Source organism: Eretmochelys imbricata, chromosome 6 (assembly GCF_965152235.1).
Source record: "Eretmochelys imbricata isolate rEreImb1 chromosome 6, rEreImb1.hap1, whole genome shotgun sequence".
In the NCBI taxonomy this organism is placed as follows: Eukaryota; Metazoa; Chordata; order Testudines; family Cheloniidae; genus Eretmochelys; species Eretmochelys imbricata.
The window spans coordinates 24,874,125-24,889,387 of NC_135577.1; the positions used below are offsets into that span (position 1 = coordinate 24,874,125).

Consider the following 15,263-nt stretch of genomic DNA (forward strand, 5'->3'; position numbering starts at 1 on the left):
TGATGCAATCTTCTCTTGATGCTGATCATCTATGGTGGCCTTTAACCGTAGTCTCATCTCAAGCTCTTTCCACCTATGGAATGCTCTCTGGTGATTTACTGCCTTCTCATGGCATGCCAGATTTCTAGCCAGACTTTTCCAGTCCTTTGTTCCTGTAGAACCCAATGTGGCTGGAACATTAGGCTGGAAGAGTTTGCAACAAAAACAGTATGCAGCATTCTGGGTTTTTGAGTACATAAGCCATGGCCTCTCCACTTTGTCACCATTGGGGATTTCACGCCAGTAATGTGTTGGATGGAAACTTCTATTTTCATTGTCTTTGGGGAACATGAAGTTTTTCACTTGCTGTGGCCCATGCAGTACAAGGAAGTCCCTCAGGCAACTAACTGCTCGAGTGGGTCCACAGTCTTGGATCATCTAGACTTAAGGAACTAAACTCAGCAGCAGCTGTTTTTTGCGCCTCCACCACACTCTTCTCTGATCTACGCTTTTCTTCAGGAATGTGCATGGTGACATCCATTTGAGATGGAGATGCCAGGTCATCTGCATTCTGACTAACTGGAAGATCAGGCATCTCCTCACCACTCACATCCTCACTGTGGCTAGAAGGCTCACTGTGAACATTTGTGTCTATGTATCTCATGAGAGCTCTTTTCTGCTTAGACAGAAAAGCTTCCTTTGCTTTCTTTCTATTTCTGAATGCTGCCCCAGAGGGGTGTTTTTTTCTTTCACTCATGACTGCTGTTCTGTGCCAGCTATAGTGGCTCTCAACACTCAGTTGAAGGGGACAAATAAGCAGGCTGGTAGCAGGGCCTGAGTGAGGGAAGATATCAGCATCTTAAGGGCCTAACTGGCTCCTACTACTTCAGTTGACTGCCTGTTCTCCTCAAGTGGGTCCAGGGAAGCAGCAGGAAACAGGAAGCTCCCTGAGAAGCTGGTGTTAATCCTCCTCCTCTCTCTCCCTGCAGCTCCTGCTGCTTGCTGTTATTCCCTCTCACCTTTTCTCCTGCCTGCCTGTTATGTCTCTTGTGCCCTTCCTCCTTCCAGCACAGCACTCCACCATCTCTGTGCATCTAGAGCAGAGAGAATACATATGCACCAGCAGCAGACACAATTTTCTACACTCTGGGTCCTAGTGGCACCTCGCCTCCGCAGTCTGGCACCTGAGGTGGCCGCCTCAGTTCACCTCATGATAAGGCCAGCCCTGCGAGGTGGCTTTGTGATATGGACAGGTGGAGACTAGGCTGAGGCCACCAAACTCCTTTTATCTTGCATCCTACTGTTATGCAAGTGTCTCTTTCTCAGATTCTCTGAACAGAATGACTGCAAAATAAGGGTGCAATCCTGCTTGGTTAAACAATTTTAAGGCAGGTGAATTCCTCCCACAACTACCACCCATAAACTTTCTATACTAACTGATTTTTTTTTCCTTATTTGTCTGAAGCATTTATTACTAGTACTCCATCTGGAACAGTGAACTTCATCCCGCCACTGACAACAAGCCCAGTAATAACATGTAAGTTAAGCAAATAGTCTCAAAAATTCCTCCAACCTTCTGAAGTACTGATCAAAAAGTTAAAATAAACAGGGAAACAGACTGATTAAGGGGAAAAAATGGGTCGATCAGTGCTGTAAGGAACAAATAGCTGGATAAACATGACATGATGGCAGAACAATGCGTTGATTGATAGGTAGATAGGTGGGCAGACATATGATAGATAAGTAGAAACACAGAAATATAGATAGGTTGTGGCACCTTAGAGACTAACCAATTTATTTGAGCATAAGCTTTCGTGAGCTACAGCTCACCTCATCGGATGCATACTGTGGAAAGTGTAGAAGATCTTTTTATATACACACAAAGCATGAAAAAATACCTCCTCCCACCCCACTCTCCTGCTGGTAATAGCTTATCTAAAGTGACCACTCTCCTTACAGTGTGTATGATAATCAAGGTGGGCCATTTCCAGCACAAATCCAGGGTTTAACAAGAATGTCTGAGCGGGAGAGGGGGTAGGAAAAAACAAGGGGAAATAGGTTACCTTGCATAATGACTTAGCCACTCCCAGCCTCTATTCAAGCCTAAGTTAATTGTATCAAATTTGCAAATGAATTCCAATTCAACAGTTTTTCGCTGGAGTCTGGATTTGAAGTTTTTTTGTTGTAATATAGCAACTATCATATCTGTAATCGCATGACCAGAGAGATTGAAGTGTTCTCCGACTGGTTTATGAATGTTATAATTCTTGACATCTGATTTGTGTCCATTTATTCTTTTACGTAGAGACCGTCCAGTTTGACCAATGCCCTGCACATCCACCAATGTGATTTATGCCATCATGTGCCAGCAATGCCCCTCTGCCATGTACATTGGTCAAACTGGACAGTCTCTACGTAAAAGAATAAATGGACACAAATCAGATGTCAAGAATTATAACATTCATAAACCAGTCGGAGAACACTTCAATCTCTCTGGTCACGCGATTACAGACATGAAAGTTGCTATATTACAACAAAAAAACTTCAAATCCAGACTCCAGTGAGAAACTGTTGAATTGGAATTCATTTGCAAATTTGATACAATTAACTTAGGCTTGAATAGAGACTGGGAGTGGCTAAGTCATTATGCAAGGTAACCTATTTCCCCTTGTTTTTTCCTACCCCCCCCCCCCAGACGTTCTTGTTAATCCCTGGATTTGTGCTGGAAATGGCCCACCTTGATTATCATACACATTGTAAGGAGAGTGTTCACTTTAGATAAGCTATTACCAGCAGGAGAGTGGGTTTGTGTGTGGGTGGGGGGGGTGAGAAAACCTGGATTTGTGCTGGAAATGGCCCAACTTGATTATCATACACATTGTAAGGAGAGTGATCACTTTAGATAAGCTATTACCAGCAGGAGAGTGGGGTGGGAGGAGGTATTGTTTCATGCTTTGTGTGTATATAAAAAGATCTTCTACACTTTCCACAGTATGCATCCGATGAAGTGAGCTGTCGCTCACGAAAGCTTATGCTCAAATAAATTGGTTAGTCTCTATGGTGCCACAAGTACTCCTTTTCTTTTTGCGAATACAGACTAACACGTCTGTTACACTGAAACCTGTCATAGATAGGTTGGTACATTATACATGGCAGACAGTAGATGGGTGGAGCAACAGAGATGGGTTAAATAAGTAGGTGGATAGATGGACAAATTGATTATGTCACAATTGATAAATGGACAGAAAATAAATGAAAGGGGACAGAGCAATGAATAAACGAAAGAAATGAAGGTTTGGGCAGACTGATCTAATAATATTCACGTTAAGTCAGGGAATTCTCAGTAAATTCTTACAACGAGTTTTCAATCCACAGCCTTCAACCCAGCTCACAATGGCCGCGTATGCAGTACGTGGGGCAATTTCCACTTCAAGACTTTTGATGGGGACATCTTTTACTTCCCTGGGCTCTGTAATTACATCTTTGCATCCCACTGCAATGCTGCCTATGAGGACTTCAACATCCAGATCAGGCGCACTATGGTGGAAAATGCTCCTACAATCAACCATATCACCATGAAGCTCGATGGGGTGGTTTTTGAAATGGCAAAGAACTTTGTTGTTGTCAATGGCAACAGGTAGGTTTAGACATATCTCTGTGTGTGATGAACATAGCTGTTTCCTCAAACCAGGCATATATTTCAGCACTTTCTTGGAAAAACTTGTATGTATTTTGATAAACCATGTAACTTTAACCATACAACCATCTCGCCGTTCTTCTGTTAGGATGTCACAATATAAAATACTCTTTCCCTTCAGAGATGGGCCCAAACCAAAACACCAGATCAAAATGCCCCTGAGCTTTGAGGAAGCTTGAATCCAGATCCAGATCCATATTTTTTGTGTCTTGGGCCCATCTTTTCTTTAAACTGCTTTTTCTTCCACAATACTGCATTGTCGAAGGACCCACATGGACACCTGATAACACAAGCAACCTTTTCTTCTTCTTCAGCATGGCATAGAAAATACTTAACATCTCTGATGCTTTTTTTCTCCAGGGTTCAGCTGCCTTACAGCCAGTCTGGAATCATGGTTGAGAGAAGCAGCATGTATATGAAAGTGACTGCCAAAATGGGCCTGGTTTTCATGTGGAATGAAGATGACAGCATTCTGGTAAGAATAAGTTCTAGGTGCTTCAGAGAATAGGAAACAGTCTATTAAAACATTTAGACTCAAATTTTTGACTGGCTTAAGAATGTGTTTGGGCACCAATTTGCACGCACTGATTCCACACTCGTGCATACAAACAGCCATGGCATATGCAAATCAAGTAGGTAAAGGTGTACAAAAGAGAAACTGCCTAAATATTTGACCATAAGCCTAAATCTTGAGAGGTAGTATGAAGATATATGGTTAGTCCCTGGATACACTTGCCCCCAGCAGTTTGGGAGCTGCTGTTTCCCCCTGCTGATTATTTCTCCCATTACAGAGCTATGTTTGTATTCATGCACTCCTGCAGAAAGCAACTGTGGTGTGTTCCTAGTGGAAATCAGGCCTCCCACTTAAAATGGGAAAAAGCACTTCCCTCACTTCAGTAACATAATAGCATCATTACATTAGGTGCCACTCACCTCCTCAAATTTTATTTCCCAATAGAATTCCACTGTCATAGGACTTCAGTTTCACAGTGGATTTGATTTTCTTTCTGAAGAAACAAATAGATAGAAAAAAGGCTGGATATCATACAGATATTGCAGTGAAAACTAGGTCTGCATAAATAACTTGGATTCTATGAAGTCCACATTCTATGAGCCAGGTTTGAATTGGTCTGCTAAAACATTTACACAACACTGATGAAAATTATTTAGGTGTAGGAGGCACAACTGCTTTCACTGGTTTTGAAGACATTGTGGAATATGTATATTAACATCTATCAACTTTCCCCCACCATTTTAGCTGGAACTGAATGACAAATATGCCAATTATACCTGTGGGCTTTGTGGGGACTTCAATGGTATTCCAACTTACAATGAGTTCTTTTCAAACGGTAAGTATTAAAAATAATGACAGACTGTTGGCTTCTAATAGCTCCAATGTCTACCCCATCCATTTTTTGTGTTCTGTTGGCCATACCCCTTCAGCAGGCCTCTTTTCCATCCAGCTGAAAGATCTGCTGAGAACATCAGCACATTTGGATCTTCAGTAACTTGAATTATATATGTATTCGTGTATACCATTTGTCTATTTATTTCATTTGTTAGCCAGTTAGATGTGGGCGAAATACTGATTCTCAAGCATAATTAAATGTAGAAATACATCCACAGACCAAAAGACAATAATAATACCATCCACAGGCCAAAAGACAATAAGCAAAGCAATCACAACAATTTCTGGTCAAGAATGTTCTATTTTAACATACTCCAAGATGTCACCTCTAAATTATATTTATATGATTTTATATATAAACTATATTTGCAAACCCTCACACATTTTTGTCCATAATTAACATGCAAGCATCAGCACAATATCTCGAGCCTGAGTTGCCCAATCAGCTGGCTATAGGCCTCTATCTCTCTATCCATCTCTCTTTTCCCACTGTCAGTATCACCATTTTGTTTACAAAGCTTTTAGGAAATTTATTCAAATCTCATCTTTTCTCCTAAATTCTGTCTCACAGTAGTCTCTTCTATTCATAACCTGTCTAAAACTTTCTCTTCTGTTATCTAACTGTGGTCTCATCTAACCTGGAATGAGTTTGTCATTTTCCAATACAAATTTCAGTTTGCATGTTCCTGAAATTGTTTTCTGATATAAGGATGATGTCATTCAAAGTAAATTGAGTCTATGGTGTCACAGTGTTAATTTTGTCTACATGCCAAATGTAATGTCTACATGAAAGAATTCAAAGAGAACCAACTCCATTAAAAATCCTGTATATTAATAAATTATTTATTGCAGATGCTAAGCTGACTGCCATGCAGTTTGGAAATATGCAGAAGATGGATGGGCCAACAGAAGTCTGTGAGGATCCTACATCATCCTCCCTAAACAACTGCACGGACAATTTTGTAAGGATCTTTTTGTTTATTTATGTGTCTTTCATTTAAATGTACCCACTCTCTTCTCCTGTTTCAGGAGGGACACGTGGAGAAAACTATGAAGGGATTGGAAGTAGAAGAAGGAGAATACAAGATGTCATTAAAGAATAATTTTAACAAATGGATAACAGTATTAAAAACTGATCCTCTCTGTTTTGAGGAATTTGTGGATTTAATAAATTGTTCTGTTTTGTTTTCTCTCTAGGATGACATTTGCCGTAAAGTATTGACTGGCCATGCATTTTCAGAATGTAATACTCTAGTTGAGGTTAGCGACTACATTAGATCTTGTGAACACGACCTGTGCCGCTGTGACCAATCTAAGAATGCCTTCTGTATTTGTAACACCTTTGGTGAATACTCCCGGCAGTGCGCCCATGCCAATGGACAACCTCTGAACTGGAGAACCCCAGAACTGTGTCGTAAGTGTCTCTAGAACTGGTCTTCATGTGTACTTGCCAATTAATCAGAGACAGATTCCTATAGTTTGCTGGGGACTCATAGGAACTACATGTTATTAAGTGCTGGATTGGTTTCCAGAGCGCTCTAATATGAATTCCATACTTCAGGCCAGATCCTGGGGTACAGCTGATCTCCCCATGGTTAAACTGTGCTCACTAATATTTATCAGTGTAAATTCTGGAGGTAAATTCTCCAGGGTATAATTGGATACTTCAGTGATTTCCACAGAACTCAAATATGTATATGCATTGGAAAATTAACGCTTCCATATTTCACTAGAAATTTAGATGCTTGAAAAGAGGGGATGGCAAAACAAATACACCAGAGTGCCTCAGAGATCTATGAGGCAATTACTCATGAATCCATAGAATTCCAGACTTTAGGTCACAAGTTCAGCACCATACAGTTCTATCTGATGCACAAGTTTTTGAAAAACAAACGTAAACTACAAAATATGGATTGGGATTTTCAAAATCCAAGAGATCCCTGGACCTCGGGTTTGATGTGGCCTCATGTCTAGTGGGGAAAGGTTGAATGAACATGCATGCTAATATGTAGCCAACAGGGATTACATTTGAATTCAGAAATCTGTCTTTGTTTAAAATTCCAGCCAAGACATGTCCTTTCAACATGCAGTACCAGGAATGTGGATCCCCCTGCACTGACACCTGCACCAACCCTGAAAGATCTCAAGTCTGTGAAGATCACTGTATGGATGGCTGCTTCTGTCCTCCAGGCAAGTTTTTATTTACTCCCATCTTTCATAGTCTCAATAAAGAGCACTAGCAGATTTACATGTAGGAGTTTAGCAGCTTTCTCAGGGCTCAGGGCTCCTCCAGCTGCTCTTTTCACCGCTTCAAGTGGTAGGCCTTTACCTGTGCACGACAAGTGACAGAACACGTGACTGAATAATTAATTTCCTGTAGATGTGCAACATCTGCAAAATAGTGTGGAACAATCAGGGACCAAAATAGAACATAAAATGCTGCCTGTCTTATCGGAATGAGGTGGTTTTACTACAGCAATTCAGTATTATTCAGTTGAATTCATCTTACAGGGCAGGAAATCCCTTGAAAAACCAATGGGATTTTAAGACTCCAAGGGCAAGATCCTTAGCTGGTGCAATTTGGCATAGCTCCCCTGACTTCAATGGAGCTATGACCATTCATGACAGCTGAGGATCTGGCTCCAAGACTGTATTTTATATTTGTAGTCAACTATTTAAAGCAAGAAAAATTGCATATTGTCCATATGTGTAAAACACCTTTTTAATGTATCAGTTTCTTTCTTCATTTAGGAACTGTGCTTGATGACATTAACAATGCTGGCTGCATCCCCCTTCAGGAGTGTTCCTGTCCTTACAATGGCAACTCTTACGCTCCAGGGACATCTTTTGGAGCCCATTGCCATTCCTGGTAACTTACCTACTTTGCTGTTTCTTTTTTCATAAAATGAACTAGTTTAATGGTTTATTATACACAATTTCATCATTAACCGCCTCTGGGTGCATATTACTGACTTCCCTGCAATTCGAACAGAATCTCCAAAAAAAAAAAAAAAAAAAGTGTTTGTCTCCTTTAGTGTCATTATTTAACAGGCTTTGCATTCTGACTCAAGTTAAGATAAGGGTTTGTGATATATAGATTTATTACCTCTCAGTTAAAATTCTCTCTCTTTGTTTGCTCCTTTGAAGTATTTTGGTTTTTCCAAGACAAAAGAAACTGCAGCCACTCACTTATTTGCAAACCTAGATTTCCTCTGAAGAAGCCAAGAATAATATGATGGGAACATCAGTAGCAAAACAACAAAACCTTGTAACTCCTTTCCTCCAGGCTATTATTACGGGTTGTGATTAATTTCTCCGCTTTCCTTCCAGTACCTGCAATGGAGGTCAGTGGAATTGCAAAGACATTCCGTGCCCTGGATCTTGTACAGTAGAAGGAGGTTCACACATCTCCACATATGATGAAAAACGTTACAATGTCCATGGAGACTGCACTTATGTTTTGTCTAAGGTAAGCACCATCAGGTTTTAATAGATCATCCAGTCAGGATGGAAGGAGTGGGAGGGCTGCCTCAGTCAGGATTAGAGAAGCCAACCACACTTAGGAAAGAACATTGGAGAGTTTTCTGTGAAAGCCGGAGAGCCCTGCATTGAGCGAGAATATACAGCAATACATGCAAAATGTATTAACTAGCTGTGATGTTGGGAATCCTGACATGCAAGGTAAATACTGATGTATTTCAGAGTCCAGGATGTAGTAATTGTTGGTAAATGCTGAATATTTACAAGTAACTGCTGTATTTGGTCAATTTTCATAACTGTCATACAGTTCAACCCCCTTGCTGTGTGGCAACTGGTTTTGCCATGATACTAGTCCTTGGTCATCACAGGTCAGGCAGGAAAGGATGGGGATAGAGAGTGGAGCTGAAGCAAATTTTTGAGCAGAGGTTGAATCAAAACTTTGACTCTAAACACCAGAACCAGATCCAAATTCTGTGACTAGTCCCAGTCTCTATAACTATAACACTAGTTCAAAATAGCCCTGAGTTTTGGGAAAGTTTGGACCCACCTCTACAAAATAAATATTTTTCAGACCCGGGAACAACCCTTTAAAGCAATAGTTGTTGCTATTGTTTTTTCAGCTCTGTGAAAATGACACATTCGCTGTTCTGGGAGAACTCCGCACCTGCGGCTTGACAGACACTGAGACATGCTTAAAGACAATAGCCCTCAGCGTTAATGGGGGACAAACTGTAAGTATCCAAAACAAGTGGTGAAAATGCTGCAGGAATATTTTATAAAAATGTGGGGAGCAAAAAGATTAAGCCAGAATGAGTCAGGTATAGAGCTTTGTTAATAACAGATTTTTCAATTCAGGTCAAAGGAAATGTTTCATTTGAGACAAAATGAAAAGTTTTGTTTCAAGTTTTTTTTATCTTTTAAAAAAAAATAATAAAACTGAAGTTAAAAAAGTCATTTGGAGTCAACAAATCTAAACATTTCATTTTGAACATGTCAGAATGAAAGGTTTAAACTTTTTTATTTTACTGAAACTATTTAGCAAACGCAACACGTAATTGGAAAATGTTTTGTCCACTTGAATCTGCATTTCTCAGCAAAAAATAAAAAGTTTAGTCTAGAAAATTTCACCCATATCTAGTCAGGGAGTGGCATTTATCCTTCTAAGGATCTGCAAGTCTGGAAAATACATATTAGTTTTTTAAACCAAGATAAAATAAATGTATCTTTCTTTATCATAATTGTGAGGTAAGTAGTATGTTCAGCCCCATGCTAGTTCAGTCAGAAAAGAGACTTTATTCAGAAAACAGGAGAGAAGTTCTCTTTCTATTAAGTAAACAATGAGACCAAAGAGACCATGATCTTCTTGGTTTCTGCCTAAAACTACCAGCTGCACTACATGCAAGTCAGTTCAGATACAGAGGCTCTGCATCACTGCAAACTAAGATAGCCTGACCAATGATGCAGCTCTGTAAAGGACAAAGCATGATTCTTTAAAACAATTCCCTTTTGGAAGGGAAAAGGCAACCAAAGATTAAAAGGAAGGACAATTAAGATTTTAAAGGAAAGGTAAAAATCAGAAAATCAACCCTGTTTCATGAAATTCATCAGGATCTACTGGAGTATTATCATGCTGATGTTACCAATGCATGACATAACGTTCCTTTATCTTTATCTTCCTTGCCAGATCATTGTGATCAAGTCTGGAGGGGGTGTGTTTGTGAATTGGATCTACACTCAGTTGCCCTTCTCAGCAGGTATGTTTCTATCCTGGGGCCAATACATGACACACTCAAAACTTCACCTAGACTCTTGCTTATTATTTTAAACTTCAAAGGAGTTGATGTGGTGTCAGTATAATGAAGAATCCCATAGCCTAGCATGTTCACACTAGATTCTCGCTATGATAATTCTTGACCCAAATGGTGATTCCAGCAATAGAAGTCTAAAGTCTCATGATAAATTACAACTTGTTGTCCAACTTGTTAAGATATTAGTTTGGTTTTTGCTGTCTATCCTCATAAAGAATGATCCTTACTGAAGATTTTTATGCCACCCAGTCCCTGCTCATTCTCCTCTCCACAATGGACTTGCAATGATCAAGATACCAGATTAGAAACTAGAACAAAATGATTCTTGTTAATGCTTGATGTAATCCAATTTTTCCCTTCATTAGTCTGTGGGAAGGAGCAGAAAAAAGGAGCATTCTACTCCTGTGTAACTTTAATACAAACTTCACTTGCTAGGTCCTAGGCAGTCACAAGCAAATATTGCATTGTATTTTTCATTCAACTTTAAGCATATCTTGGCTTTACTCCGCACTAGGATTCACTATAGTTGCAATAGTAATCCAAAAAGAGCCGTAACAATGGGGTGGTGTCACTCTCAAGCATTTGATCTCTTCTGAAATCTGATTATCCTGTTCTTTGTCCATAGCTAATGTCACCATTTTCAGACCCTCATCCTTCTTCATCATGGTGGAGACAAACTTTGGACTCCAGCTGGAGATCCAGCTTGTACCTGTCATGCAAGTGTTTGTGCGACTGGATCCATCTTTCAAAGGGCAGACCTGTGGTAAGTGAATGTAACAAAACCAGTGACCTGCCTGAAATCCACATTGGTCTGGTATGAGTGATTCAAACTTTGTGCTTTTTCAACAGGTCTCTGTGGAAACTTCAACAATGTTGAGGCTGATGACTTCAAAGCCATAAGTGGTGTAGTGGAAGGAACAGCAGCTGCATTTGCTAATACCTGGAAAACACAAGCTTCATGCCCTAACATCAAAAACAACTTTGAGAATCCTTGTGCCCTCAGTGTAGAAAATGGTAAATGCATTATAGAAAATTGTCCATGACATGCAGCCAATTTGAAATTAGATTTCTAGTTTTTCCTCATAGAGCTAATGGAAAATACTTGACATAAAGCAAAAATTAGAAGACATAAGAGATTTAAACATGGTAAAACATACATTTGGAATCAGAAAGACATGTTCATAAGAGAAGAAAATTTGAGAGAAGGTAAGTAATAAAATAAATGCAAGAATCATGGATACTTTCCAACAATAGCAAAGAGTCCTGTGGCACCTTATAGACTAACAGACATATTGGAGCATAAGCTTTTGTGGGTGAATACCCACTTCGTCGGATTCATGCATCCGACAAAGTGGGTAATCACCCACAAAAGCTTATGCTCCAATACATCTGTTAGTCTATAAGGTGCCACAGGACTCTTTGCCGCTTTTACAGATCCAGACTAACTCGGCTACCCCTCTGACACTTTCCAACACAGATTTAGGTTTAGTGAACAAGATGGCAACTTGGTGCAGAATGAGTGTACCATAGCTATTTGTTTATAAGGCTTTTGTGAATTCTTTGTTCAATCCATGGTGAGAAACTGCTTTTTCATAACTTTGGCTTTAACAAGTCTTTGCCAAATGTAGCAGTGAGCAAAACAATGTGGCTGCTATGGTACAATTTCAGAACTGAGTTTACGAGCGTTCATGATTCACACAAGGACACATTAGCAGTGGGTTTTTGAGCCTAATGAAATAAAAAGAGTAATATGGATTCATTTCATTTCCTCTATTCACAGAAAAGTATGCTCAGCACTGGTGTGGATTGCTGACGAACAGCACAGGACCTTTTGTCAATTGCCACTCCACAGTGAATCCAGCTGTGTACCACACGGTATTTAGCTATTTTTCTTTTTCCTTTAAAAAACAATCAAAACTGGAGCCTTAAAACCAGCTGTTTGGAAAGAAATGTCCCAAACACGTCTCCCAGATTATGCTGTGTTTATATTTTAATCTGCATAATACAGCACTTCTTTTTATCTATATATGTTTCTTACTTTATGTGTATACTGCCGACCCTTATTTCAGTCTGCACTCTTGGTTTCATCATCCTGAATTGCTTTTACACTCTTCGTTAAACAAGAACTGCTATTTGCCACAGAGCAGGAAAACCAAAATGTAAACATATAAAGAGGAAGTTATACACAAAGTGTATAAAATATACTAATTGTATATGAATTTTTGCTTACTAAAGTATATCATCTTCAGAATAATCCATATATTTAGGTAAAATGGGAGATTACAAAGCATACAACAGATTCTTTGGCTCTTATTTTACAATAATAACTGCCAATATTTTGGGGTCTCCATTATCGCCATATAAAAAAAAAACCTAAAAGGAGGTCAGAAAATATTAAAGGTATGTTGACACTGCTCACAACTGAATGTATACGGAGAAGAAGCTGATACATAAGACCAGAAGTTAACAGGACCTGTTTTTGGATGGGCAGTTTTGTGATTATTAATTAGTTTGTTTCTGCACTTCTAGAACTGTCTGTTTGACACCTGTAACTGTGAAAAGAGTGAGGATTGTATGTGTGCTGCCCTCTCTTCCTATGTGAGAGCTTGTGCTGCCAAAGGAGTCCAGCTGGAGGGATGGAGGACTGATGTCTGTTGTAAGTGTTATAGCTACTCCCTCGGTCTTCTATTCTGAAAGAACCAGTAGTAGAATTTATCAATCAATCATCATCTTATATCAATTTCTAGCCAATCCAGGGCTCTCCCAGTAAATTTTGAGGGAAAGGTATTGAAAAGTAAAATTCTAGCAATAATTCCCTATTTTTTTAATAATGTAATGGAGGTTAGTTGTGTGAATACAAACAGATGGAAGACACAATTGTTGCTAGGAAAAAGACAACTGCTGCTGAAGTGGCTCTGACTCTCTCTGCAGAGGCTTTAAGTTAACTAGAGTTTCATCTGTCCCCAGTTGCCATGGAAATGAATGTGTCAGATCACAGAAGCAATATTGGTTCTAAACAAAATACTTCAAAAATAAAAAATGTTTAAACAAAGGGTTGTTTAAAGTCACCAAGTTGTTTTCTTTGATCCAACATGTGCAGGTGTATTTGCCTACCTCAGGAGGCCTCATGCCTCAGAGTGCACCAAAGGTTTATAGGGTTTCTGTTATAACTGCCACCGTGATGTATGGTTTCTCTTTCCAAATCTCATTTGAAAACATATCTTTTTTCATTTGCATATATCACTTCATTTGTCCCCTATCTCCTGTTACTTCTTTTTTTAATGCTGTGCATTATTTAACTCTGAAAGCATGCTGGGATACATTTTGTCTGAAAAATGTGATACACAAAAAATTGTATAGCATTGTTTTTTATCTGTTATTCAGACTACATATTCCCCCTCTCTCCCCACCAAATAATATTATCTGCAACTAACAAATCTGTTGATATCATTTTGTTTGTTTTTCCTTCTCAAGCCAAATACACAACCTCATGTCCCAAATCCTTGACCTACAGCTATAACATCAGTTCCTGTCAACCCACTTGCCGGTCTCTGAGTGAGCCTGATGTCACATGTAACATCAGGTTCATTCCAGTTGATGGTTGCTCCTGTGAAAAAGGAACCTACATGGATGAATATGGCAAATGTGTGTCTGCTAGCAAATGTCCTTGTTATTACAAAGGATCTCCCATTCCCTCTGGGGAAGCTGTTCATGAAGATGGTCTTGTTTGGTAAGAGATTCTATCAAATCTTTATCAAAGAGATAAAACACTAACGCTGCATTGTATAAACTTTTTAAATAAAAGAATACACCCCAGTTAAGCTTGCTGTACCCAGCCCTGCATGATTTTCAATATAATGTTCTGTCCACAGAATAGTTCTAGTTCTATTAGTCTATGAGAGTAGTGCATTTTTCCAGACCTATGAGAACTATTGTATTCAGGTGCGATCCTATTGTATTCAATGATTTTTCCCAGCATAAAATACAAAAATGCACAGCGAGAGGTTTATAGTATAATAAACATCAAACTCACAGGGAGACATTGTCTGTTACATTTTCGGTCACAATTTTTCCTGGACATCTATAGCCGAGATCATAGGGAAATACCACCAGCAGCTGGGTTGACAAGAAACTATTTTCTGTAATCACAAGGTGGCATGTTAGAATTCCATGTCCTATTGGAAAGTTCTGAAACAGCAGAAAAGAAGCTCAGTATGCGAATCTTAGAACAGAAAGTGCTACAGTAAATGCAAAATAATAAAGAATAAATATTATTATTATTTCCTTCCATTTCCTACAGCACTTGTGCACAGGGTAAGCTGAGCTGCATTGGAGCTGTGAACCAAATGGCAGGTAAAAACCCTTCTTTAGCTTATCTTTGCTCTCTAGTCTGTCCTTGGTTTTGAATATGTTTTCTCTTGGTGCAACAGAACAAAACTGAAACACACAGGAAAGTCAATAGAGTGGAAATTGTTCCTTAATTTCATCTACTATTTTTAAAATAAAATATCAGTCTATACAGTGTGACCAGTTAAAAAAAATAATATGAAGGTAATGCAATAAGAATTACATGTAATTTCTAAGAGATTATATAAATAAAAAACTGCTACTTCCTAGGGAATTCATAGCATCCTGTCACATAAACCCTTGCATTCTTTTTTTAATTGTACTGGATATGAAGAGCCTAGTCTCCTTATAGCAAATTGAAAACATGTTATTGCTGTGCCAGCTCTGGTGCCTTTTCTCATATCTCTCATGACGTTCTCTCCCCTAGTTTGCGCTCCTCCCATGGTCTACTTTGACTGCAGAAATATCACTGCAGGCACTACTGGAGCCGAATGCCAGAAGAGCTGCCAGACTCTTGACATGCAGTGTGTAAGTATGAAGTGGC

The 15,263-nt window shown here is 39.2% G+C and overlaps 1 protein-coding gene across 1 annotated transcript in view; it reads left to right on the forward strand.

Annotated features, from left to right (window-relative positions):
- Nucleotides 1–15,263, forward strand: part of LOC144266511 (mucin-2-like) — a 65,189-nt gene that overhangs the window by 12,254 nt on the left and 37,672 nt on the right. Inside the window, exons 2-19 of the mRNA XM_077819945.1 lie at nt 1,445–1,516; nt 3,355–3,616; nt 4,037–4,151; nt 4,935–5,025; nt 5,937–6,046; nt 6,282–6,498; nt 7,149–7,274; nt 7,836–7,953; nt 8,415–8,553; nt 9,185–9,295; nt 10,249–10,318; nt 10,998–11,135; nt 11,222–11,386; nt 12,153–12,247; nt 12,902–13,028; nt 13,847–14,102; nt 14,673–14,725; nt 15,147–15,247. Of these exons, the coding sequence (XP_077676071.1) occupies nt 1,445–1,516; nt 3,355–3,616; nt 4,037–4,151; nt 4,935–5,025; nt 5,937–6,046; nt 6,282–6,498; nt 7,149–7,274; nt 7,836–7,953; nt 8,415–8,553; nt 9,185–9,295; nt 10,249–10,318; nt 10,998–11,135; nt 11,222–11,386; nt 12,153–12,247; nt 12,902–13,028; nt 13,847–14,102; nt 14,673–14,725; nt 15,147–15,247 (2,366 nt within the window). The remainder of the gene's footprint in view (nt 1–1,444; nt 1,517–3,354; nt 3,617–4,036; nt 4,152–4,934; nt 5,026–5,936; nt 6,047–6,281; nt 6,499–7,148; nt 7,275–7,835; nt 7,954–8,414; nt 8,554–9,184; nt 9,296–10,248; nt 10,319–10,997; nt 11,136–11,221; nt 11,387–12,152; nt 12,248–12,901; nt 13,029–13,846; nt 14,103–14,672; nt 14,726–15,146; nt 15,248–15,263) is intronic.